This window comes from Myiozetetes cayanensis, unplaced genomic scaffold (assembly GCF_022539395.1).
Source record: "Myiozetetes cayanensis isolate MyiCay16 unplaced genomic scaffold, myiCay2020 scf2-11, whole genome shotgun sequence".
Lineage (NCBI taxonomy): Eukaryota > Metazoa > Chordata > Aves > Passeriformes > Tyrannidae > Myiozetetes > Myiozetetes cayanensis.
This window is the reverse complement of record NW_026087411.1, coordinates 110,479,087-110,506,426: the sequence shown is the minus strand read 5'-3', so window position 1 is coordinate 110,506,426 and position 27,340 is coordinate 110,479,087. Positions and strand designations below refer to the sequence as shown.

At 43.4% G+C, this 27,340-nt stretch overlaps 1 protein-coding gene and 1 long non-coding RNA gene across 2 annotated transcripts in view; one reads left to right on the top strand and one right to left on the bottom strand.

Annotated features, from left to right (window-relative positions):
* CDC5L (cell division cycle 5 like) overlaps positions 1-12,539 on the top strand; it is a 31,410-nt gene extending 18,871 nt beyond the window's left edge. The window contains exons 15-16 of the mRNA XM_050315321.1: positions 10,741-10,953; positions 12,046-12,539. Of these exons, the coding sequence (XP_050171278.1) occupies positions 10,741-10,953; positions 12,046-12,150 (318 nt within the window). The 3' untranslated portion in view covers positions 12,151-12,539. The remainder of the gene's footprint in view (positions 1-10,740; positions 10,954-12,045) is intronic.
* Positions 12,540-18,444: 5,905 nt separating this feature from the next.
* Positions 18,445-27,340, bottom strand: part of LOC126639954 (uncharacterized) — a 53,536-nt gene continuing 44,640 nt past the window's right edge. The window contains exon 3 of the long non-coding RNA XR_007628912.1: positions 18,445-18,744. This is a non-coding gene — a long non-coding RNA (uncharacterized LOC126639954). The remainder of the gene's footprint in view (positions 18,745-27,340) is intronic.

Sequence of the window (27,340 nt, the reverse complement as noted above, 5' to 3'; positions counted from 1 at the left end):
AGCCTCTCAGGCCAGGAGCAGTTCACCTGTGTGCAGAGTGGTAGTAAAGGTTTAGTAGGAATGGCAGAGCCCTTGTTGTGCTGCTGCTCCCCCAGCAGAGAGCACCATTGCCCTGCCCAACGCTGCCCAGCTCTCTGCTCTGATTCCCCAAAACTGCTGTCAGAACACGTGCATGGCAGCGGGACCAGGTGGGCACCACGCCAGGAATCAGAGGGCTGCACCTAATTTGTGTACAAATGCTTTTGAAATTTAAATATCTCAGGCCCAAAACGACATTAGAAGGGCGTTACTAAAGTTGCAAAGTCAAACAGTCCCAAGTTAGGGAATGCACAAACAGCCTTAATTTGCCTATGCATGTGCTTTATGAGACAGTCTTTAATTTCGTGATTGCAGCCCTAGTTTTTCCACAGACTCATTTGCTGCACAGGGTGGATGGTACTTGCTTAATGAGTAGCTCTTGAATATTTTGTTTTCTCTTTATTGTTCGGTGTGTGGCCCTGTGCCTTTATGCTGTGCACTGTTCCTCCCATCTAAATTGGTTACTTCTGTGTGGGCTTTCTTATGCTGTTGATCTCTGTCCATCTTTTCCCAATATTTGAATGAGTAGTTGGTGGTTGAATGCTTGTTAATGATATTGAAGCAAAGTAATTCAGGTCAGGTCATCCATCCATTCATCAGACTCCTGTATGTTTGTTCTAAGTGTTCGTTGCTCTGTAGTCACAAGACAGTCACCCAGGAAGAAAAATACAAATCAGACATCTTGCAAAAAAGCCCAAAATTAGGTTTTATTTGCTGCCAACATTTACATGGGACTCTGTGGAACACACTGAACAAAATCCAGTGAGCTGTGTCCTGTCAGGTCAGGGATGTGATCCTGCTCCTCTGTTCAGTCCTGGTGAGGCACAGCTGCAGTGCTGTGTCCAGTCCTGAGCTCCTCAGCACAAGAGAGACAAGGAGCTTCTGGAGCAGGTCCAGTGCAGGGTGACAGGGATGATGAAGGGACTGGAGTGTCTGATGAAGAAAGGCTGAGGGAGCTGGGGCTGTTCAGCCTCGAGAGGAGACTTTGAGGGGATCTGTCAGTGTTTGCAGGCAGGGGGCAGAGGATGGACCAGGCTCTGCTCAGAGGTGCCCAGCAATTGGACAAGAGGCCATGGGCAGGAACTGATGCCCAGGAAGTTCTACCTAAACATGAGGAAAAACTTCTTTACTCTGCAGTGACCAAGCAATGGAACAGAGAGGGTGTGGAGTCTCCCTCACTGAAGATATTCCAGAGCCATCTGGCCACAGTCCTGTGCCAAGTGCTCTGGGATGGCCCTGCTTGAGCAGGGAGGTGGTACCAGGTGACCCACTGTGGTCCCTCCCAGCCTGACCCGTTCTGTGATTCTGTGACAATAGATCAGTCTCTGCAATCATGGGATTCTCTCCCCTACTTTAGCTGCATCCCTTGGGAGCTCAGAGTGCTGCTGGATGAGGCTGATGACTTGGTGCACTTCCACACACAGTCCTGCTCTCCTGTTTTACTGTGTTCCAAAATCCCATCCCCGTTCAGTGAGGCACTGGGGCCAGCAGAGCTCTCTGTGCCCCGTGGCCACAGGTGCAGCACTGCCTCTCACAACTCGCTGTTTCCTGAGTGCAGGTGGACTCTTTGCAAAGTTAAATTTGAGCTGAAAATCTCTCCCAAGTGTGTGCAAAATGCACTTTAGTGCAGCTCTGTGGCCTGACCTATTTAAAAGGCCCTTCCTAAAAGCAAGATATACATATACAGTTTTTTTAAGCATAGGGTCACCTGCTGAATCGTTTTTTAAATAATAAATAAAAACCATAACAGTTTAATGAACAAATGCATGTGCAATGAAAAAGCACAGCAGTTTTTTTTCCCTAACCCATTCTCAGCAATGGCAAAACCCACCTTCATTTTACTGTTTTTCCAAGGAAAATTGTCTGAAAGCAATATCAGTTGAAATAGATATTTTAATGGGAAGTATCAGGCAAGCTTAATGAAAAGCAGGGATATTAGCTCAGCTTTCAGTACCCTAAGATACTTGCTTTACTCTTAACTTCCTTTGAGACAAGAGTAGAAACTGTAAAATAGAGTTTGCCAGCAACAGCAACTGATGTTGGTCAGCTTTGGGGCTGCTTCTTCTGCTTTATGTTGTATTAGTATCATTAGGGAGGAAAAAACCATGAGAGTTTATTGATATTTGGCACAGCTGCACCTCGGGTAGTCACTGTCTAACACTTCCATATGGGACTGCTGACACCCTGCAGATCCTGTGCAAAAAAAATCCAGCTCTTTCTGGAGCTGTTCATCGCTCAGAGATTCCTGGCTGGATTGATGGTGTGGACACACAGTCTGTTCTCACTGCCCCAGTGATTCAGTGGTGGCAGCCTTGTGTCTGTTGACATGACATTTATCTTACTGGAATGGATGGTGATATCACAAACAGATTTGGGCTGTTATTGATGATCTTGAGGAGGCAAAGTGGAGCAGTTGTGGAGAGCTTCTGTTTGGCTGGGTTATCCTGTCCAGGCACCACCAGCAGTAGTTCCAATGTTGGAGTGTCCTGCCGTGTTTTAGTAATACTTTCCACTTCTCTGTTTTGAGGGTTTTGGACTCTTTGAATGTGTTCTTAATGTGGTTAAAGAGCGTTACAAAATTAGTCTGTGAACTCTTCTGCATTACAGAGGGGGAGTTTCAGGTCCATGCAAGTGAATCTCGGTGACCTCACTATGTGTCTGTGGTACAGCCTAGATTTGTGGAATTTTCTGATCTTTCCAGTAGCTTTGGGAAGTCCAGCATATTTTTTCAAGGCTAGGCTACGCTGCAGAGTAACTCATTTCAGAAATGGGAGTTTGCTGATGCTTGCAGTTCCATTTACTACTTCATTTCTCTGCTATAGCTTTTATTCCCTTCTCTTCCAAACAATACATTTACGAAGAAAACCATTCCTGCTAAGGTGTGTGTTACACTAGGGACCTTATAAGATGAAATGAGACAGCAGAGGCATCTATTTAACAAACTAGTTGCTTCCCTTTGTAGTTCATAACTTAGAGACTTCCTGCCAGCATTATTTTTTCTTTGAAGGCAGTTCATAAAGTTGGCTTGCAGCATACAAATATTTTTATTAAAATTGTGGTACTTAGTGTTATCATTTCATTTGATGGCTAAATTATAAACGCTATTGAAAGCCCATAGGGGAAGAAGCTCAAGGTACACCATCTATGCAAAATGTAGTAAATTATCTGTTCTTTGCAGTGTCCAAGATACATCAAGGTGATAATTTACCAGTGTCCATTTTTGCTTTTGATTGCAGCCCAAGTCCTCTGAATTAATTCAGATTGAAAACCACTTGCTTAGCTGGAGTTTTATGGTTTACGTGGTACATTCCGCTGTAGGGTGTATCACTTACTAGTTTATTGGAGATTGTATTTTAAATTTCTCTCTAGTTTACATGCTTCTAAAGTTTGCAGTTTCTTTTGCATTTTCAGATGTGCTGTTACTGAGAAAACACCTGGAGAAAATAAGAGTTTTATAAGATTAGGCATAGAGAAAATACTCACAAAACTAAAATATGGTGGAAATCCTGAGTAGTCTTGCTTTTATAATCATGTATTTCATTTTGTGCTGATGTGTTGCCTTTGTGGAATAGGCTTTTTTTAATAAGGTCTGTTGGGAGAGTAATTGGAACCAGAGGATCACAGCAAAGGGTTATCAGTGGTCTTCACTGCCGAGTTGTTCAGAATCTGATAATTTACAATGCTTAGAAATAAAGTTCAGCATTGACAAATCTCTTCATTGCAAAAGGCCTTTGCACACCATCACTGTCCAAAATTGACTGCTGCAAGCTCACCATGAGGCTTCTGCTGCGTGTTGAGAGGGAACCAGGCTGTTTGCTGACTTGTTTAATGCCTGAGCTTCCCAGGATTGTCAGCCTCTGCTCTGGAACAGAGCAGTGCAGGCAGTCTGGGTTTGCAGGGATGGTTTTTGAAGGTAATTACACTGTGTTTGCTGCCCTGTTACCTCACAGACACAGCAGTAACCTGTGTTTGCTTACAGTTAATCAGAGCTCTTGGCCTCGGTACTTGTTGCTGCCTGTGATCTTACTGCAGTTTTTTTTCTTTTTACTTGTGAATGGTAGAGGGTTTCCAAAAAAGTTTAGTAAAAATAAATTATTTGGGTTTCTTCTTAAACTGTGCTCCTCTAGACATGTTTCTACTGTGATTGAGGTAGAATCATAGAATCATTAAGGTTGGAAAAGGCCTCTGAGATCACCAAGTCCAGCCATCAACCTGACACCACCCCTGTGTTCACCACTAAACCAGGTCTAAAGGTACCATATCCACACAGTTTTTGAACACTTCCAGGGATGGTGACTTCACCACTTCCCTGTGCAGCCCGTTCCAATGCTTGACAACCCTTTCTGTGAAGAAATTCTTCCTAATATCTAATCCAAACCACTCCTGCTGCAACTTGAAGCCATTTCTGCTTGCCCTGTGACTTGTTACCTGGGAGAAGAGACCGACCCCCACCTGGCTCCAACCTCCTTTCAGGGGGTTGTAGAAAACATGTATGGGTATCACTGATAGTACTGCTAGTCTTAGAAGCAATTCCCAAATAAAAATATTCAAAGTGGCTTTAATGTCATCACTGTAGATCACCAGTGGCAGCTAATTTATCCAGTAACTTTCTAGATTATTCTAGTTCTGGGAAGTTGGATGCTATGAACTCTGTGGGAGCACTTGGTCTTCATATACCCTGTACTGTCTTTACTCAACAGTCTTGTGTTTCAGTGTTTGGAGACAAGTCATTATAATTTAAGGAACATAGTTCAGGTGGAGGTTGCTCTTGGGTTATTAGATTTGGCTGTGATTAGACTAAATAGTGTCCTGCAGACATCAGTAAGTCCTAATGCTGAGTGATGTTACATGGCAAATATAGGAGTTTATGTCCAGGATTCCCTATTCAGTTGGGTATAAGTGGCTTTATGTTGGCATGCAAGCTCTGAACTTGGTCTGATTTCAGTTGTGAAGTTGCAGCTGCTTACCAACAGTGCCTTAATTTGAGGATCTTTTGTAACTAAATCTTTCCATGAAAAACTTGCTGTGATCCCAGTCAATTAGAATTAATTCCTACTTTATTTTCTCTTTAAATTTGCCCACCCTGTCCCTCTTTGACTCTTCTGATACTGATCAGCCTTTTTTCCTAATGATCCTCATTTCCCCCTTGTACATTAAGTAAAGTGTTTTACTGGAGTTGGAGGTGTTCAAGACCAGGCTGGATGGGACTCTGATCAACCTGCTCCAGTGGAAGGTGTCCCTGCCCATGGCAGGGGTTTGGAATGAGATGATCTTTAAGGTCCCTTCTGACCCCAAACCATTCTGTGGTTCTGTCATCTTCAGTGTCACAGCAGAGATGTGAAATGGTGTCAAGCCATGGAGTGGTTTCAGTCGATGAGCTGAGCTCATGTCAGTTTGACAGATTTGAGCCTATATTCTTCTCCACTGGAAATGCAGTTTTTGTTGATATTAACCCCAAGCCTCAGTTTGCAGCAGCTGACTGTTACCTTCTGCTAACTCAGGGGTAAGTGAAAGGCAGGGCTCTACTTGATCAGAGTAACTTGATAACTTGATCAGAGTTATCCCTGATCAAACTGTAGAAAGATGAAACAATGTTTCAAGCCAAAAACGGGCAAATCTGTCCAAGGGCATGGAGTCGGAAAAGTGTTTTTAAGTAGAGCAATTAATGAGTTTTTCTCTAAAAAACTTTGCTGTTGTTGAGTGCACTATCAAGGTTGTGAAGGCAGATGACCCCGCCATGCCCAGAGGATGCTGTGGTGTTTTGGTCATCGTTGTTCCCAGGGCAGTTGGAAATGCTGGTGAATCCCATTGGGTGTCCTGGTGTGTTCTCATTCCAGCTCCTCCAGCTGGCTGAGCCAACACGAGGCAAGTTCACAAACCCTGCTATTTAAATTGAGTCAATCCATGTCCTGCCAGCAGAATTGGGTATGGGAGGGCCACTTGTGGGTCTGAGGTGAGGAAGGAAGTTACAGTAAAGTTTAGAGTAGTGCTCTATATGTTCCAAGAGTAACCTATTCAGCAGAGCTGGAGCTGGCACAGGATTTCTGTGCACAAGTGAAGCAGCTTTATGATGATATGTTGATTCTCCAAGGTCATGGAACAAGTTGGTTTACTTTTGACTCTGGCTCCAGTCAGAGCATGCAGCAGTTTTTCTTCCATGTTTGTTTAATCCATCAGGCATGATTAAGATCAATTAAAAGACAAGAGAGCTTAAAGCTTAATGCTGTTCAGGGATTACCAGAAGTTCCACATTTAATGGAAGGAAAACAAAACAGTCAGTACAGGGAAAAAGCCCTTTGAACTTAGGAGGGGTGTCCTCAGTAGACTTGGTGAGATGAGGAGCTCTGAAAATGCAGTTTTGAAGGCACTTGAGCTCTTCCTTCCTCAGGGTCAGTTTTTCTTAAATCTTTCCCAGTGGATGTTTGTTCTCATTATGAGTCCTTCCCTTTTCTTTGTTGTCCTTAGTTAAACCTTACAACTAACCTCCTATCTAAAGTTTCCCTGCCGATTTAAATCCCTCTTTCTTTCTCAGTGGCCATAAAAACAGATTAATTTTTCACAATGACCTTTGGGATATTTAAAGCATGGTGTTGTGTCTTTATTCTTTTTCTCTGTTTTTGTTAGACAGAGGAAAAACAAACCAAAAAAACCACTGTTTTTCCAGTCAGTCTCCCTTTTCTATATCATGTTTTACAAACTTCTGGTTATGTCTGTTGCTCTGTTTTGGTTTCTCTTCCTTTGGTTCTCTAGTGCAGTATTGAAAACTGAACACTACTAGACATGAGGAAAGGCTTATACATCAGAGATTTGGGATGGGATGAGGCTCTCACACTTGCCCTGACATCATATATCATCTTACCCATGTCTGTACATGCTGTTCTCATTTTGCTATAGCTGGTATAGAAGTCAGCAGAACCAAAGCTGGCCAAGGAGCAGTACAAAATAAATAAGTAGAGAAATCTTTCACATGTCTTTCCTTTCAGGGTTCAGGGGGGAAATGGTTGTCAGATTTTACTGAAATCTATTTCTTAGCTTTAAGCAAATAATGTAGACTACTGTTTAAACACACCTCTTCATAACTGCTTGGAATTTTTAGCTCGGTATCTGAGCCTTAAAATTTTATGAAGCTTGAACTAAAATTATATGCAGTTGTTGGCATTAATGCAGCAGTCAGCAATTTTTAATAAATAGTATTTGTTACAAAAGCTAAGACCTCCCTTTGACCTTTTCATAGTAGGTCCTAAAATCTTGTAGTTGGGAGGGAGGAGGAAAGGTGGTGAGTGTTCACATTTCTCTCTATAAGCAGAGAAGGAAGAAAGGGCTGTTATTTCTGAGTTTAGATACGTGGGAGGCTTTTTTCTTCCCCCCCCCCTCTTTTGTTAATTTTTTTTTGCAGCAGTGAAGCCTCTGATAATCCAAGATAGACAAGGAACTGAGTAGAAAAGCAAGGGCTGAGTAGCAGCATAAAACCTAACTAGTAGTTAAAAGTAAGAATCTGTATCCAGAACAACTTGAAAAGATTAAGTCCAATTCTCATTGTCTAAAAATTTCAGGAGTGCTTAAATATTTGGGGTCCAATAAGCATTAGACTTAAACTGGCTTTGTTTTTCTTGGAGAAAAAAAATGCCTTATTATATATAATACCTTAAAACAGTGCACACTTAGGGTGAGATTGGTCTACCTGACCTTGAGTAACGTGTCTGAGCAAGCAGTGTGTGCTCCAGTTATAGTCAGTGAAGAGCCCTGCAGTGAGCTCTGGATCAGATGAGCCGTGCCCTGGAGTTGCCAGTTTCTCTCCTGCTTGTGGAAAGGCCTGGTGTGACAAGCTCAGATGTTCATGTCTAAAGCCAAGCAAAGTGAATCCAAACTGAAGTGTGTGAAAGTGAGAGACCAACCTGGTGCTGCCACTGCTGCTGGTGATACTTGGAGCACGTGGATAATCCAAGACTTCTGCCCGCAGTGCCCTGGTCCAGTCCCTATTCTGTATGGTGCAGTTAGTGCTTATATCTGTATTTATGGCCTCAGGTACTCAGTGTTCAACGTTCCATTAGAAAATTAGGTTGTGGATAGATCACAGAATGGTTTGGGTTGGAAGGGACCTTAAAGACGGTCTCGTTCCAAGCCCCTGTCATAGGCAAGGACACCTTCCACTATCCCAGGTTGCTCCAAGCCCTGTCCAACCTGGCCTTGAGAACTTCTAGGGATGGGGCAGGCACAGCTTCTCTGGGCAGCCTGTGCCAGGGCCTCACCACTCTCAGCAGTAAAGAACAAGATCTTCACTTAAGATGACAGAATGGTGGAACTTCTCTAAGTGATCTTTTTTAAGCTGCTCTAGAACAGTAACATTGAAAGTTTCATTTCACACCAGGCATACTTTAAGTTGTCTATAATGCTGTGGAGCAATGTGGACAATTGACCTTTGTTACATTAGGCCTCTGTTACAAACAAAATTCTGTGTGCCTGTGCATCCATCTATTCCATGATCTCTAAATGTCAGTGGCTCTCAAGACACATTTTTCATCCGAAAAACAGTAATTGGAAAATAGTTCATTGACCGCACAGCTGTATTTGTTGTTGCAGTAATAGCATATTATTTACCAGTGAAGACATTTAAAGCTTTCATACTTTTCCATCAGAGAGTATCCTCACAAATCCCTAATCTATTTATTTAATTTTCTCTAGATTTGTATAAATATTGAAAAAGAGGCGCCTTTCTGTATGCTTAAAGCACCTTGGGCATAGCTTAAGTCTACATTGCAAACAGAGTTTGAAAAGCACAGCAGTCTGCATCTCTCTCCCCAGGAGCAAACTAGACAGCTCAGAAAGTCAAAATTTCTCTTTCACTCACCCATTAACAGTTTGCTCCCTTGACCATTCACTTTGTTTACCTCTGCACCACCAAGTAAAACTGTTTTAAATGAGTGAATAAATTGTTAAAGAGTAGGAGGGCACGTTACAGAAACGTGCAGCTGTGCTACAGAGGGTACTTCAGTACAGTTGGAGGGTTGGAAGGTTGATGAAATGTACTTTGCAGTAGCTTGATGGATAAGACTGTGATGGCTGACTGTGGTTATCACTGTAAAGGCAGATCAGAAAGTAGTTCCTTCCCAATAGAGTTCAGTTTCACTGGTAAGAGATGATATATTGGGTAATTGTAGCAGTGAAAAGCTTCTGCTTTTGGTTGATCATTGGTAATTTCTTTGAGTGTAAGAACATTCACCAGCAAAGCTTTGATTTTTAAAGAAACAAGACGTGGGCTGATGACTCAGACTGTGGTTCTGAGATAGCCTTTTATATTTTATCACTTGAAAAACTTACATATTTTTCTTCATCTCCTGCACTAATTTATCTTTTACTGTGCCAAGAATCAAAATCTGAGAAGCCTGATTCCTTTTTTTTGTTGAGTTTGGCATCATTCACACAATGCTTTCTGAAAAAAAAAAAAAGAGGATTCTTTTTTAAGGAAATAGCATTAAAAAAGCCTCAACCAGGAGCCTTATGTCCCTGTTCAGAGATGTGAACTGCTGCACCTCTCCACAGTTGTGCTCAGTGGTGTGATCCTGTGTTATTTGTTGGTTTCATAGGATCATAGAATGGCTTGGGTTGGAAGGGACCTTAAAGCTCATCCAGTTCCAACTCCCTGCCATGGACAGGGGCACCTTCCACTAGACCAGATTTCTTTAAGGCCCATCCAGCCTGGCCTTGAACACCTAATCAGGTCCAGCATTCAGCTGATGTAAATCCAGGAGTCTTTCTGAGATGCCTTACAATGACACTGGGAATGAGGCATCACCACCTGTGGAGTTCTCATCATGGCACCTGGGTTGTTCTTGGGGTGGTCACCATGTTGTATTTTTATTTGTGTTTTTTTCATGGGATTTGCTTTTCATACCCTTTAGAAGCAGGCAGTAAGTAGTTGGTGTCACCATCCTGTCCCACCTCAGTGAATTACCAGGATTTTGTCCTTTGTCTCCTGATGTGTCCTGGGAAAGCACATGCAGGGTGGTGGTAGGCATTAGTTCCCATTCAAATAGTCCTGCTGTTTCTTGCAGTGTTTTCATGCCCAAACACTGTCATTCATTTGCCACTCACACCAGTCTAAAGTATCTTTATTATGGCTCTTTGCAACAGAGAAGGATTCAGAGCTGCCTTAACGTTCCAAATGGCCTCCTGTGTGGAAGGTGATTTAGATGAATTCTGTTGGAATAGGCAGGATTGATAAAAGTGGCTGATTTTGCAGACTGAGAATATAATTTTGAAAAGGTGGAGTGTAACATCTTCATTTAGTTTTCCATTGCTGAGGCAGATTGCATCTCCTGTGTAAGTGGGACATGGCCTTGCAAGCAATCGTGTGACTTGGCCACTTACTTAGCTCAGCAACTGCAACAGTTCCTGTGTGTGGAGCTGTGCTCACAGTGTGTCATCAACCCTCTTTGGGTTAGTGGACTTCACCCCTGGAATAATGGATTTCGTATATAATAAAGATTTTAATCCAGGAATCTAGGTTGGTGCAAAATGTGAAGGAATATTTTTTAATAGAAATCAAAGAACTTGATCACCTCAATACAATTCCACAGATACATTTTTACTGATTTTTTTTTTCTTTTCTCTTGACTTCTGAATTCTGGGTAAATAAAACAATTCTTGTGTTCCCTGTGGCAGATAAACAGAGGCCACATGACAACTGAAGCAAAGAGAGCTGCCAAGATGGAGAAGAAGCTGAAGATCCTGCTGGGTGGTTACCAGTCCCGAGCCATGGGCCTCATCAAACAGCTCAACGATTTGTGGGACCAGATCGAACAGGCCCACCTGGAGCTGCGAACGTTTGAGGAGCTGAAGAAACACGAGGATGCTGCAATTCCTCGGAGACTGGAGGTGAGAGTCCTAAATGTAATGCCTCAGGTCGAACACAGGCACTTAGTGCAAAAGATGCTTTTACAAGACATGAGCTCTGGGCTTCACAGCCTGAGTTGGTATCAGGATTTTAATGTCCTTTTAAAGTCATACTTTTGGCTGTTACCAGATTCATCTGCTGTTTACTTCAATATCAAAGATTCTGTGATACATATATTAGAAGCTGGGACTAATCTGCCAGTGTGTTCTTTAACTTTGAGGGTTTTTTATTTGCTTGTGTGGTTTATTTTATAAATCTTCTGCAATGAATATCGGCAGAAGTTCCATATCTCTCTTAATTTGACTTGTTTTGGCTTTAATTACTGTTAGAACTTGTAAAACTTGCATAAAATCTCCTACTTCCTTAAAAAGTCAGTGGACCAAATGCTGGCATATACCTGAAATCAGTGCTTTGGAGCCACTTTTCTTAGTTGAAGGATCTCCAGGATATTCTCTTTGTATTCATCTAACAAGGCAACTCTCTACCAAGACTCAGTCCTGCGTTTGAGCCAGTGCCAGGCTTGCCTTCCAAGGACTAAGTACTCACCTGAGCACAATTTTTCTTTTTAACACTTTTTTTCTTCCGGAACAGAGGGTTCCATTGAGTCTCAGATCTTCTCAACCACTTGCTATGAAAACATTATAATAGATCAGATCTTAAAACTGGTGGTTTAGAAATGCTGATAGATGTTTTTACAAACTCTGAAGTGATTAATTGATTTAGTGATAGATAACAGTAAAAACATATTAAATCAGGTGATATCTGCTAATAACACCTGGTTTTAGTACATGGCAAGGTTCCAGTTTGAAATTTCTGCTTTTGAAGCATTTGATCTTAACTGCTGCCAAAGATGGGGTGAGATACCTGAGATTTGAAGCAAGATAACTGTGACTCTTGATGCTTTACATCATGCTGTGTTTTACTTTTCTATTTAAAATAAGTAATTTTAGCAATGTCCTATCTCAATTCTGACCTCTTCCTCTGAAGCAACTGAAATATAACCTTTGGTAAAGCTCTTCGTGGGTGTGACTGTTGGAAAACTGACTCGTTGTTTAATGATGTTTTCGTTACAGTGTCTGAAGGAAGATGTGCAGCGACAGCAGGAAAGAGAAAAGGAGCTCCAGCAGAGATTTGCTGACTTCATGTTGGATAAAGAGACTTTTCAAGCAAAGTATTAAAGCACAAAATTCCATTTGTCACTGATGTAACATTTTTAAAGTGTGCAGATACTTCTCCAGCAGCTTTTGCCAGCAGTTGCAGAAATCAAGTGTAGTCTGCTGTTTGCATCTTGTCAACTTTTTTTCCTTTAATGGGCTATTCCAAATGATCTAGGTATGAATAGCTCTGGCCAGTGTTAAAAATAGGTTTGAAATGTCCAAAATTTTATTGAAAGAAAACAAAAAATCACTCTGGTATGATTTTAGCCATGTCTTCATTTGCTAGGGTACTCACATTATTCCTAGTGTTTTATCAGTCTTAAGACCTGTAAGATATGTGCCTGCAGAATAATGTCTTTTGAATAAACCTGGAATGTTAAAAAACAAAGAAGTAATAATATGTCTTGTCTTTTAACTAAAATTGAATCTTCCCCTATCCCAGCCCCCTTTTGTGTTTCTGGTAAATTGTCTTTCTTCCCTTTCCCTGCTACTGCCTTTATTTTCCAAGGCTGTAATTTGTAATAGGAAAAACCTGTGTAGGGTAATTGTGGTCCAGGTAATACCCTGTTCCTGATTCTTCTCTGTGCATGTGACTAAACACTCCCAGCTTTATCAAGATGCTCAAATGGTCATGCTGACATCATTTCACCATCCTGGAACAGGGTAGGTGTAAGTTTTACAAAAGAACCCAGCACAGCCTAATGGTTCCTGCAGACTTCAGCAGAAAATGTACCATTACATTTTCTAAGTATTAATTCTTTTAAAAACATCTGCTTTTTTGCCCAGAGCAGCCATGGTGTGGGTTGGGGAAAAAAGCTCCATATTTGCTGCTCTTCTCCTTTCACCACATCCCAACAGGATACAATTTTCTCATTGCTTTGACCTGGAGGGTAAGGATGGGTTTATGGAAAGGGATAAATTCATTATTTCTTATTCTTTGAGATTTTTCTAAATTTTATCCAAAATCTTCTTAGTGCAGTTGTTACACCACACTTGAGTTAGATGTTACTGTTTAAAATTTTGTGTGCCATTCCCAGTGTTTTTAATACAGGAATTTGCCAAAGTCAAGCATCTCATTAGAGATTCCTTAAAAAATTTCTCTTAAAAATAAAAAGACACTTTCACATTTTTATTTTTGTGGTGGTGGTCATCACTTCTTCAGAGATCCATCTTACTTCCAGTTCTTACACACTTTGACTCTTTTGTTTGTGGCAATGCAGAGGGGAAAAAAAAAAGGAAAACTACTGTCAACAGCACAGAATTCAGCAATTAAATACATCCAGTTGGATGCATCTTGCAATGTTTGTTGCAAATATTTGAATTTAAATGAGGATTTTGCTGTTTGCAGTTTTACCAGATTGGAGTGTCACTTTGCTGGGGGACACTGTCAGGGCTGTGGCTGTGTAGCTGTTCCAGTGCCATCCGTTGTGACCAATGATAATCATATTTTTTTTAATGCAACCTGTCTGAATTCTGCTGGTCACTGGCAGGGGTAGGTACACAGCCAGCCTTGGAATATTTTTCCCTTTACTCACCAGGACATCATTCTTCTGAAGTATAAATGCAATTATAGACTACATACTTCTAGAAATGTGTTAAGTATTTAACTAAGCCAGAGCACATCTGGAACGAAGTATTAAGCATCAATCTTGTAGCATATGGGGTATTTTAGCTTGGATGGTTATATCCAAAAGGAAAAATCATGGCATATCATGACAGTTCTTGTGGTTGTGTGGTAGCTGGAGATATTAACAGAAAACCCTTGTAGGTTTACCAATACCACAACTACAATTATTTCCTTTCTTTTTAGGGCTGCAGCAGAGCCTCTTTGATGTTTCCTGTATTTTTGACAGCTTGGGATGGGAGCTAGACAGGTACTCAAACATTTGGCCCTAAAAAATAGTTTTAATGGCAAATTCATAGGGACTGATCAATCACAAAAGACTTTTCAATGCATGCAATTAACCAGTCATTAATTGCAGCAGGCATGGATCTGTGGCGTGCAAAAGAGCAGATAATGAGGTGGTTATGTTTGAGAGGTACCCGCAGGAGGTTTGCTCAGTGTTTTCTGCAGTTCAGTTTGTTTTCACAACACTTAAACAAGTTCACAGTTTTCCCTGTCTTTAGTCAGAGTTTCAATCCTGAGGTTTCTGTCCATCTCAATAATGACAGAACACTAATGAAGTCTCCTGCCTTAACTTTAAGCCTGGTTGTGCCCTGCTTTATGCTTTTACCTGCTCTGAGCTGCTCTAGGGCAGCCAGTCCTAGATCAGCTGAAATTACCCCAAAAACTTCACACTGGGTGCTCTGCGCTTGTGACTGCTGGATCCAGAGGGATGTGAACGGAGCTGCAGAGCCTGGCTAGAACATCTCAAGATGAAGAAGTTCAGGTGTGGTAGCTTAAACTGGACTGCTTAGAAAATCTGTTCAGCCAAATTTGAATGCTGGTAGATGTCAGTGCTTCCAGCCACAGGTGATGATGGAGCTTGGGCTTGCCAGATCTATTTCTTAGGCTCAGGCCCAGTTTGTGTCCCAAACAGCGCTTCCTGAATCTCTTTCTAAATTGCTTCACAATTGTATACAGATGTTTGGTGGACACAAGAGTGACCAGCACACCTTGACACCAAATTTTTATTTTAAATTTCTGAAGCCAGCCACTGATTTGGTCTTTCTTTCCAAAACAATAGTAAGTATAACCGTAAACGTTGCAAAGTAGGTAAACCCAACCATGACTGACTGACAGAGGTGGGGTGGGGGTTGTGCTGTGTGTGTTAACAATTATTTTGAGAATTATTTAACATTCTCCCTGAGAAATTCATTTCCATTTAGCATGCCAAGATATATCTGCAAGCCTTTAAATAATTTCAGCTGATGATTTTCCTCCCTTCCTGGAATCAGACTTGGCATTTACATATTGGATCAATCCCATAGCTGGAGCCTGCTTCAAAGTCCACAGAGTTGATAAGACTGTCATTTACTTCAATGGGTTTGGATTCAGGTACCTGGGAAAGTCAAGGGGACAGCAGGGCTAAGTTATAACAGCTGGGTGTCTCATCCATACCCGGCAGATAACAGGAATCATGAGCTAGAGGCAAGGGGGAGACTCCTGTAAGGCACAGGAGGTTCCCTGTGAGAAATCCAGCAGAGCTGGAGCCAGCTCTTCCAAAGATGGCAAATCTCCAGAGGAATAAGAACTGTGTAACACTGTAATTAGTCACTGCAGCCAGGGATGGCCAGAACACACCAGAGTTCTCATGCTGCCTTAAGCAGAGACAAGAGGGAGCATCTTGTCAGCACCCATTGCTGCTTATTCTGGTTGTGCACTGTTGTTTGCTGGGGCAGCACATTTGGTTCAATATATGTTAATGCAGCTTGATTGTCCAATCCCCTGCACAGAACAGACACGAGCTGGGCCAGATCTCACAGAATCACAGAGTATGCCGAGTTGGAAGGAACCCACAAGGATCACCGAGTCCAACTCTTAGCCTTGCGCAGGACCATCCCCAAGAGTCACACTCTGTGCCTGAGAGTATCATCCAAATGCTTCTTGAACTTTGGCAGGTTTTGTGCCATGACCACTTCCATGGGGAGGTTGTTCCAGTGCCCAAATACCCACTGGGTGAAGAACCTTTTTCTAATATTCAGCCTAAACCTCCCCTGACACAACTTCAGGCCATTCCCTTGGATCCTGTCACTGGTGACCACAGAGAAGAGATCAGTGCCTGCCCCTCCTAGTCCCCTCACGAGGAAGTTGTAACTGCAGTGAGGTCTCCTCTCAGTCTCCTCCATCTGAACAGACCAAGTGACCTCAGCTGCTCCTCACACGCCTTCCCCTCAGGGCCCTTCACCATCTTCATTGCCCTCCTTTGGACAGTTTCTAATGGTTTAATATCATTCTTATATTGCAGTGCCCAAAACTGTCACAATATTCAATGCGAGGCCACCCCAGGTCAGAGCAGAGCAGGACAATCCCCTCCCTTGACCAGCTGGTGATGCTTTGCCTGATGCCCCCCAGGACACAGTTGGCCCTCCTGGCTGCCAGGGCAGTGGATGTAGATTCAACTTGTCCTCAACCAGGACCCCCATGTCCCTCTGTTTGGCACTGCTTTCCAGCATCTCACTCCCAGTCTGTATGTTTGTTGAGGTCCCTCTGCAGGGCCTCCCTGCCTTCCAGGGAGTTAACAGCTCCTCCCAGTTTTGTGTCACCTGCAAACTTGCTCAGTGTCCCTTCCAGTCCTGCATCCCGGTCATTTATGAAGATGTTGCAGAGCACAGGGCCTAAGATGGAGCCCTGCTGTACCCCACTAGTGACAGGTCACCAGTTTGATGTTACCCCATTCACTATTACCCTCTGTGCTCGACCCATGAGCCAATTGCTCACCCACCACATGATGTGTTTATCCAGCTGTGTGATCCTGTGAGAGACAGTATTGAAAACTTTACTGAAATCCAAAAAGATTACATCAACTGGCTTCCCTTGATCAACCCCAGTCATAATCAAGGTAAGAAGTGCAAATGAAGGTGGAAGTGGGGCAGAACAGCGTGTCCAGAGAAGGGCAATGGAGCTGGGGAAGGGTCTGGAGCACGAGTCTGATGAGGAGCAGCTGAGGGAGCTGGAGGGGCTCAGCCTGGAGAAAAGGAGGATCTGGGGGATCTTATTGCTCTCTACAGCTCCCTGACAGGAGGTTGTAGCCAGGTGGTGGTCAGTCTCTTCTCCCAGGTTACAAGTGATATGACAAGAGGAAATGGCCTCAAATTGCACTAAGGGAGGTTTAGATAGGATGTGAGGAAAAATTTCTTCACAAAAGGTTGTCAGGCACTGGAACACTGAGCCCAAGGAGTCACCACCCCTGATAGTGTTCAAAAAACATGCAGCTGTGGTGCTCAGAAACATGGATTAGTGGTGGACTTGGCAGTGCTGGGTTAATCCTTAGAGTCGATGATCTTAGAGGTCTTTTCCAACCTTAATGATTCTATGATTGCCTCTGTCAGAGGATGTCACACTTCATTGTCTGTCTAGAGTGAGTGAGAAACACAGGCTGCAGGGCTTCAAGGCCAGTAGCTGACATGAGGCAACTACCCACAATTAGCTCCTCTAACCAACTCAACTGGATCTGAGCCTCTGATGAAAATGCTGGAGATTCATTGTTCTTTGTGATCATGGCCTGAACATTGATTTCTACATAAAATGCATCAAAACCCATGTCTGAACTTTTTGTTTTGGCTGCAAACTAGCTAACAGTATCATAAACCAGTGTGTGAACTTTGGCTTGCCTTCAGTATCCCCGGACAGTGATGCTGCTGGAGAAAAGAGATTATTGTGGTCTGGACTTAATCTGCCTCACATTCATCTCAGAATCCAGCTTGCAGTTATCTTCCGTAATGTGGGTTCAAAGCAACACCTGTCTTCCAAGCAGGATTTAAAAGTGAAATATCAAATAGCATTTCCCCCACTTTCCTAACTGAGTGAAATGTGCACTGAAAAAGAGCCAGAAACTCATCTGAAGGCAAAGTGTCCTCATAACTGGTTCCAGACCTGTGCTCTCTACCTTTCTAGGGCTCCAGCTTGTACCTTTCCTTACAAATACAAAATACCTGGGTCTGCTGGTCTTGAAGACTTGCATGGACATCAGAAATGAGATCAGGCTCTGGAAAAGGCTTTGACATATATCTAAGTCAATCCATCCTTATATCTCCACTAAGAGCACACAGTTGTCTCACTCTTAATTTAAAAGTGCAGCATGAGCTCCAAACACTTTGCTGAATCAGGACTTTAATAATGTTGAAGGAAAGGGGAGCAGCAGTGGATAAAAAAGGACCTTCACTTCTCTGGTTGCATGCAGGCCCTTAGATAAGTCATCTCCTCTGCAGCAAGCCTCATTAACGTTTTGATGCATTTAAATGAGGTGGCTTTAACCAACTCCTGCTGCCTCAGGCACAACTGGTGCACACCGTAGGTGAAAAGGTAAAGGAGTGGGTATGAGCAGTTTTACAGCGTCACTTCTGCTGCTGGTGTGATTACTCATAGTGGGTTTGATTGTTTGCCAGTTGTTGGGGGGTGTTGTCTGGGTTTATTATAATTTATTGAGAGATGCCTTAGTGTCAGGGTTAGAAAAATCTTGCTTTCAACTCTAAGTGAGGTTTTTCACTTATCAAGTTAGACAGGGTCTGCCTCATTACATCACTTTCAGGTTTCCAAGTTACAACCGGGGTTCTGATGTATCTGGATTCCTCACAGATTCCTCAAAGGAAATGCAAGTGCCTCTTTTAAGATCATTTATGTGCATTGAAAGCATTTACGAATTGCGACACGAGGAAACACAGACTATTTTATTATTTATTCAGTTCATATATCAGATCTTGTGCCAAGTACATGCTACTGGTAAATGCCTCATAGGATCAGACAAATGTGTGTTAGGTTCCCCTCTTCTCTGTCCTGAAACAGAAATGTGGGCTCTATTTTGTGTAATTATCAGGCCAGTAGCATTTTAAAGCGTGTTATGCAGCTTAGGTGAGATTGTGGCCCCAGAGGAACTGATGGGAGATTTGGCTGCAGCTTCAATGGAACTGAGATTTCCTTCCCTCTCCTCTTCTGTCTGTATTTGATGAGCCTTTCTGTCAAGAGAAGAAAGAGATCCTCTTTTGAAAAATAGTCATAGATGCTTAATAAAGCTGAATGAGCCAGCCAGGATTACATTTTTAGCTCTATAGCCAGCAAAATCTATTCCAGAACTAATTCTGATTAAAAGAACTGAATCCACTGGTTGAACCTCAGACACAAAGGCACCTCTGGAGTAATTCAACTGTATGATATATTTATTTTAAAAAAAACCCTAATTATTGCACTGATCTTTGTAATATCTGGCCCTTGTGTAAAGCATTGATTTCAAAGCTGTCTCTTATCTATTATTGTTCATGAATTATCTTAAGACCTGGGCAGGACCATCACTGTAACTGGACTTTACAAAAAGAGTGAGTTTATTGGCCACATTAATTAAGCTGGATGGCAGACCATAAAATAACTAGAAATAGAAATTAAATTATTCCACAGACTGTGTCCTCCCATTTTTTTTTTCCTTAGTTATGACTAAACCAGATTGATCTCTAGCACAGAACAGGCTTGTCCATTCTTGATCATTGCTCCTCCCAAGCACTTCCAAAGGTCTGGGAACGGGTAGGGTCTTTCATTAGACCATATAGGTGCAGAACACAGATATTCACAAAGTCCTGAACTCTGAAACTAGACTTTCATTTCCCTTTTCTATTTATTCAAAGATATTCTCTACAGAAGAACTCTGCTGCTTCTACATCCTGAGCTCATCCTGGCTCCAACACTGACCTCAAGGGTTTTCATTCCCTGTATTCCTGCTGCTTTAGTTGTAAAGAGACAATTTTTGTCATCTTGCTTCAAGTTCAGAGGAAAACAAGACAGAATTAGGAACAGTAGTTTGGTGGAAGTAGAGAATGTTCTTCAAATACTAATGTTCCCCAGCTCTCAGTGGATCCAAAGTGCTTCAAGATCACTCTCTTGGTGTGGAGGGAAGGAACTCTGAGCACAGAACTTTCACAGCCAGCCTGCTTATCTTCCACCAGTATTGATGAGCTGAATATGGCTCTGATACCCAACTGGTGACTTGGGAAATGGGAGAGGTGGAATTTTTCAGGTCTCAGCACTGTGGGCTGAATCCCAAGGGTGTTGCTTTGTGGTGCATCTTCACATGTCTAAACCCAGTCCTGGGCTTTCTGGTGTTGCATAAACCTGCCTCATTACCACATAACAGCTCTGTGGTTTTTCTCCTGGCACCTGTGACCAGCGTCCCAACAGGATTCACCCAAGCACCACCTGCAGCCCTGGCCAAGCTGAGTCCTGCAGGGTCACCCACCTGTGTAGCCACTGATGGAGAAAGGACCAGGTTACCAGGGGAGGAGAGGAGAAGCCTCACCATTCCTGGCTGTGTCAGGGCTGAAGCTCTTCCTTAGGGAGCCAAACAAAAGTCTTGCAGACGTAACCTGGAGCAGAGCACAAACCCTACAGGCCAGGAGAGCCCCAACCCTGCACTGCTCCCTCACCCCATGGGGTGTTTTCACCCCATTAAATGACCAGTCATTGCTTTAGAGGGCCCTGACCAGTTTCTGTCCCTGTTCTGGCAGATGTTTAGTGACACAAGCGTGTCATTTCACTATGATAAAGTGCCTTTCTGGGGATGATGCCAAACCTTCAGCCCTGTCATGGATTTGAAGGTCCAAACCCTCGGTGAAACTTTTGCCAGCCCCAGAGATCAACCATCCGGCATCACTGTGTTGCTTGGACAGCATCCAAATTCTGGTGAAGGAGGAATTTTTTGGCTCTGGCCTCCTGCCTGGTCTCTAGACAGGAAGGTGGGAGTAGCTGGCCATCCTCTACCTCGTGGAAGGATTGTACAGCAGGGAAAGAATGGTGGTTTATGTATGTCATGCTTGCTATAGCCCATCCTGTGGATTTTATGGAATCATAGGATCGTTAAGGTCGGTAAAAACCTCTGAGATCATAAAGTTCAGCCATCAATGCAGCACCACAACCATATATCCCTAAGTACCATGTCCACACGTTTTTGAACACTTGCAGGGATGGTGACTCCACCACTTCCCTGGGCTGCCTGTTCCAATGTTTGACCACCCTTTCTGTGCAGAAATTTTTCCTAATGTCTAATCTAAACCTCCCCTGGCACAACCTGAGGCCATTTTATTCTGTCATTGTTAATAATGGCAATGCTACCAAAGTCCAGGGGAAAAAAAAAAAAAAGAGGTCCTTGAACCTACAATCAACATAAAATATCCCACCTAATTCTAAATCACATTAAACTGGGAGTGAACTTAATTGGGGTTGGGGGGGGGGGTAGGGATAGAATAGTGAATTCAATTTCCTAGTGAGTTTTTAGCATTTTTCCTAACGTGTTTTTAGCAACAAAACCCCCCCCCCAGCGCTGTGTTTAACTTCCTTTTATTGCAGATGCCTTTTGGTTAACAGCAAGGATCTGATTTAGTTTTACAGTTACCCAGTGACCACAGGAGGCAGATTGTGCATCACCAGGGAACGCTCCAACGTCCGTCTGCATTCCCTGCTTCCAGCAGGAACGAGGGATCCCAGGAGCACGGCCAAGCCGATGTGGCTGTGACAGTAATTGAAGAAACTGCTGAATCAGCCAAAACAAGGGTTCACAGCAAAGCTTGAGCCAGGCAGACACATGTCCTGGAAGCACCAAGCAATAGATGACCACAAAGGCTTGGCCAGGAGAGGTCAAGAGATGCCAGCTGGCTGGGAGGCACCTCCTAGGACATCACAGTGGTTTGCATCTTCCTCATGAGGGGAAGAGGAGGGGCAGACGCTGATCTCTCTGATGATCAGTGACAGGACTCGAGGGAATGGCGTGATGCTGTGTCAGGGGAGGTTTAAGTTGAATTTTAGGCAAAGGTTCTTCACCCAGAGGCTGTCTAGCACTGGAACAGGCTCCCCAGGGAAGTGGTCACAGCACCAAGCCTGACAGAGTTCAAGAAGTGTTTGGACAGCACTCTCAGGCACGTGGTGGCCTCCAAACCCAGGCTCAGGTAACCCCTTCAGAAGACAGTGCTCAGCACGGATCAGCCTTCCCCCACCCTGGTTTAGGGAGCAGAAGCCCAGGAACAGCTGCTCAGTGGCTGGGAGCCTGTCAGAACCCACAGATGGAAGCAGTTTTCTTCCAGAGGCTGAGAGCAGCTTCCAAGCCCCAGGGTGGAAGGAGGATACTGCAGGGAAGCAGGGCAAGGCAGAGGAAGGGAGGGAGAGAAGGAGCAGTAATGAAGTGCACACGTGTGTATGTGTGAAGGAACGACCTGACACATGAGATGTGTGCCAGGGAAATTAAAAAAAAAAAAAAAAAAATAAAAAAAGTGAGTCCTGATGCTTTTGTGCTCATGTAACACATGCAGGGCTGACCTCAGATGCCTTCTGTCTGGCATCACCACACTCCCACAGATGATGGGGCTCAGGTGATGTATTTGGTCTTTGGCCATCTCTGGCTCAAAGCTCCTCGACAGAGAACTTGGCCCAACAAAAAACAAGGGAAGGGACAGCCACAACTGGAAGACACTCATCCTTATAACTCGCTGCTGCTGAGCAGTGCCTGGATCAGGAGCTGCCCAATTTTGTGCTGTAGCAACAAGGCACCCAACTCCTCTTCACCCCTTCCCAGACCAGGGAGATGGGAGCACTTCAAAGAAGAGGTCAGGAGGCTGTGGCAAGGTTTGTCTTTGTTTACTTTATATCCAGTCACTGTTAAATGAAAAATACCTGAGCAGTCCTCAGGCCTGGGTGTAGAGTCCAGGGCTGTTCACTGCTTGCTGCCTGCTCCCCTCAGGTCACAGGGTGCTCTGTGCAGGGCATGGCCATGTCTGGAGAGGCTGGGGTCACTTGGCTTCTTCAAACTGGAGAAAAAGAGGCTGAGGGCTGACCTCATTGCTCTCTACAGCTTCCTCACGAGGGGAAGTGGAGGGGCAAGCACTGATTTCTTCTCTCTGGTGATAGGACTGAAGGGAAGGGCATAAGGCTCTGTCAGGGGAGATTTAGGTTGTAAAAAAGGTTCTTCACCCAGACGGTGGTCGAGCACTGGAACAGCCTCTTCAGGGAAGAGGTCACAGCACTAAACTTTCCAGAGTTCAAGAAACATTTGGACAATGCTCTCAGGCACATGGTGGGATTCTTGTGCAGTGCTGGACTTTGATGATCCTTGTGCGTCCCTTCCAGCTCAGGATATTCTACGATGGGCAGCCCATTTCCATATCTAATCACCCTTTTTGTGAAGAATTTCTTCCTAATGTCCAACATAAACCTCCCCTGGTGCAGCTTAAGACTGTGGCCTCTTGTCCTGTCTCTCATTATCTGGGAGAAGAGAATGATCCCCACCTGGCTACAACCTCCTTTCAGGGAACTGTAGAGAGCAATAAGCTCCCTCCCCCATATCCTCCTTTTCCCCAGTCTGAGACCCCCCGCTCCCTCAGCTGCTTCTCATCAGACTTGTACTCCAGACCCTTCCCCATCTCCATTGCCCTTCTCTGGACTCGCTCCAGCACCTCAATGTCCTTCCTGAACTGGGGGGCCCAGAACTGGACACAGGACTCGAGGTGCCTCAGCAGTGCTGAGGTTGTGTCTCTGCCCTGCAGCCCTGTCTCCTGATGAGCACAAACCCTTCCCAGCTTCATCCAGCAACACTCCATTCCCGCAGCCCGAGGCAGGACACCCTCCCCCCAAACCACGTCTGCACGTTGTTAAAAGCAGTGCCAGACACCGGCTCTCCTGGCTGTGTAAACACCGCGCAGGGACTGAAGATAGTGCCAGGTCATTGCTCAAAATCACATCTTTTCTTCTCTGCAGAGGCTAGAAAATGGCAAATAGGATGCAGGGTTTGGCTCGACAGTGTTCACTGTTGTCATGACTCATGAGTTATTTTTATCTCTTCTGTAACAGAACAAATGGCTGCAGTAATTATTCCCTGTCTTGTTCTGACAATGGCCTGGCCAAAACACGTTATGTTTTTGCATACAGTCAGTGTAAGAAGAGAAGCACAACAGCATCATGTGTGTGAGCCAGTATTTTAAATATTTTCTTTAAGTGGGCTATTTTACATGTTTAAAATATGCTTATGTGCTGCATTCAGTGTATTAAATAAAGTCAAAATGAGCAACAAGTGCTGCAGCACAGGTTAAAGCAGCACAGATATAAATCTCTGTTTTGAAGCTCAACCACATGTGAAACAAGAGCTAATCAAATCATGGCAAAGGCGAAATTAATGTGAGTCTTTTCAAGAGGATCCAATCCCAGTGGAGGATTTTGCTCTGCCAAGCTCCTTCCAGCTTTATTGGATGATAATTATTTCTGTAGAAAAAAAAATGTCACAATCAAACACTCCCCGAGCAGTACTTTTGTTTTCTACAGAGCTGGTTGAGCAATAAGAAGATTTATTAGTGGAGAATATATTAATGAGGAATTTGTGGAGAAACAACCAAAAAGTCAGTGAGTGGAATTTTTACGAAATATCTCCAGGGTGTGAGTTTGCCAAGCACAAAACTTGCAGATGCCCAGTGCTCCCTGTGGGGTAACAATCATACCCCAGATTCTGGAACAAATATTTTTGTCACCCAGCATGCCCAAAGAAGAATACCAATTTACAGTAGCATCATAGAATAAGAGAATGGTTTGGGTTAGAAGGGAACTTGAAGACCATCTCATTCCAATCCCCTGCCGTGGACAGGGACACCTGCTACTAGATAAGGTTGCTCAAAGCCCTGTCCAACCTGGCCCTATGTAGTTCAGATCTGCTGACACCACCTGTGAGCCCAAAGGAGCAAGTGCTTCATCTTCTGAGTTCAGGCTGCCTCCAGTTGTTGGCTGAACTAAATTATGGTTTCTTGTCCCTTCCTGTGAAGCTTCATGTTCTCATGGCCAAGCAGATATGAGGGAAATGAGCTGGACAGGCATGTCTCGTAAATGTGCCTCTGTGGGACAGTGTCTTGTGGGACAAACATGTACTAAAATATGAAACATCCATTTTCCACACCCATTAATCACTACTAACATACAGTCTGAACTGTCCTACCATCTTCCTATTTAATGGAGTTTTCCTTGCCATGATCCGTGAGATAAGGCACTATTTAGGCTTGTCCTTAATCATTTCAAATCTGTTGCCCCATAGGAGATTATTATAACCCCATCATTTTTAAGATCCAGGAAGAAAATCCCTCAAGTCTGTTGTAGCAGTAAGCGTGATGCTTTTGCTGCCCTCAGACACTGTAAAAATGAGAGGAAATCTTCTTTATTACAGTATTTAGGCCTTTAAGTTTTGTTTATCAAATCAAACAATCCATTTTGGAGTTGCCTTTTTCTTCTACCTGTGGGAAAAAATTGCAGGCTACATATCCAAGTTCTTCCAGTGCTAGGATATCTGTATTTGTGTTGAAGATAAACAGTGACAAATTTCTCTTCTTTCCAATTTACAGAGAGCTTGGACTGATGTATTTCCTGGAACTGATGTATTTCATGGAACTGATGTGTATGATAGAATTCAGGAGATATTTTTTGAACCGTTAAAGGAAAATACACAAGTATTTCCTGAATTTGTTTCTTCTTATCCCATAGTTTACATGAACTGTTCAGCAAAGGGAAGCAAAAGCTGAGCTTCAACCAAACCCAGACCAAAGCAGAGCTTCTGGTAGAAACCATGTTGGGATTAAATGATTTCCTTTGGTTTCCATCCAAAACCAAGCTGAACGTGGATTTCTGGGTTGGGTTTCACTTTGAATTTTTGGTTTTATTTAGTTATGAAGAATTAAGTGAAACTTGGGAGGTTCAAACCCTCATTGAATGATCCTGAAAAATGATCTGCAAAACCCCTTGCTACGGAGTCCAATTTCCTACCTTTGATCTCTGTGGATGCTGGGAGCAGCACCAGTATCTCTTCCAACCCATAAAAAACAGGCCAGTGAAGATACTACTTTTTTTTTTATGTAGAGACTTCACTATGCAAGAGACAACATCCAGTCCCAGTCACCACCCTGGGGTCAGCTGAAAAGTAGGAAATCTCAGAATTTGCCCTTCTCCAAGACAGGTTCCATCAAAGTGAGCAGGTACCACCTTGAGCATGGCAAGAGAGAAATACAGGGAAAGGCACACAACTAGGGGACCTACTGATTTTTAGTCTGAGAAGATGAAAGCATTTACCTTCCTTGGCTCCCAGCTTGCCAGAATCACAGGCAGTGCTCTTTGGGCTCCTCATCATCATCAATATGATCCATAAGATCCCAGTTATGTGTTGCAGCTGTCACTGAGCAGCCCATCCCACCTGACAGGAGCCAGAGGGAAACTGAGCTGGTGGCCACCCAAGTAACAGGCATTTTAATTTGTTTATCTGCCCATCTGAGGTGTAATCCCATGTGTGCCAGCTTTTACAGGAGAGATGGTGCAAGAACATCCTGTCCCACCATCTTGTATCCTCAAAGTTTTCTTTTTAGCTGAAGTAATTTCCATGATCTGACTTCAAGCCTGGTATGATAAAATTGGGGAGGGAGGTAATTGCATCACAGGCTGAGAAGCTTTTGGGGAAGAAGAAGTCTTTGAAGCTACTGTCTCCCCCAAAATACCCTCAGGTATTCCTGTTGGACCCTTCCTGTGGATGTGTGACACATGTCTCCCAGTTAAGTCATCTTTATGGAGCACGTACTTCCTGCTCCCTCGTGTTTTTATTTTCTTCTCCCTCTTCAAATGTTTCCTGCCTTTGGCTGTCTGTGACTGAACTCCTTGGAGCCTTAATAGTCTTGGAATCCCTCCACTTCTATAACTTGATTTTACTATTTAGAAGAAAGTTTGATTCATTCCCCCCAAACCAGAAAGAGAATAAAGGAAGGGGAAAAAATCCTGTTCACCCACCAGCAAAGAAGCAAGATACAAAAAGACAAGATTATTCTCATTCAGCTATTCATGGCTTTGGAGTGCATTTCATTTCAGTGTCTGCACAGGCCTTTGTAGCAACCATCTGATTGAACATTACTTATACTGCATATTATAGGCACTAATGAGAAAATGATTCTAAATTGCCCCTAGGGATGGTTATGATTAAACTATTTGCCTTTGCTTCCTCTAGTAAATTAAAGCAACCAAAAGAAAGAGAGAGGAAAAAAAAAAATAGAGGCTCAATCTGGAAAGCAGTCAGGAGAACAGTTTGGTAAAGTTTCTGAATTCCTAGGAACATTTTTCCTCCTAAACCTGGCGATTGGATGCATATTTCATGCTGCAACTTGGAGCTAAAAGCTGCGACAAATATGTGACACGGGGACAAGTTTTAGAGGGCTGAACTGGGCAGGGTTTTCTTGTGTTGTCAACTGGTTTGAAGCCCTGATCAGCTTTAATTGCACTGAAGCTGCTAAACCCCTCTGTGCCACCGAGCAGCTCCTCCGAGGCGTCAGACGTCTGTCTCTTAAAAAGAGCATTTCAGAGGCTCTCACACACACGGAGCCTCATTCAGACGTTTTATTTAAACTCTTAAATCTTTGGAGCTTTGGGTGAATAAACGAGTCTCCTGAAATGCAATCCATTCTTGATGCTCAGGGTTTGCAAGTGTATATTTTTTTTTTTTTTTTTTTGTGGAAGAAACAAAATGTCATTTGTGTTTCCTTTGGCCTTTCTAAGCACAGCGGGATTTGGGGA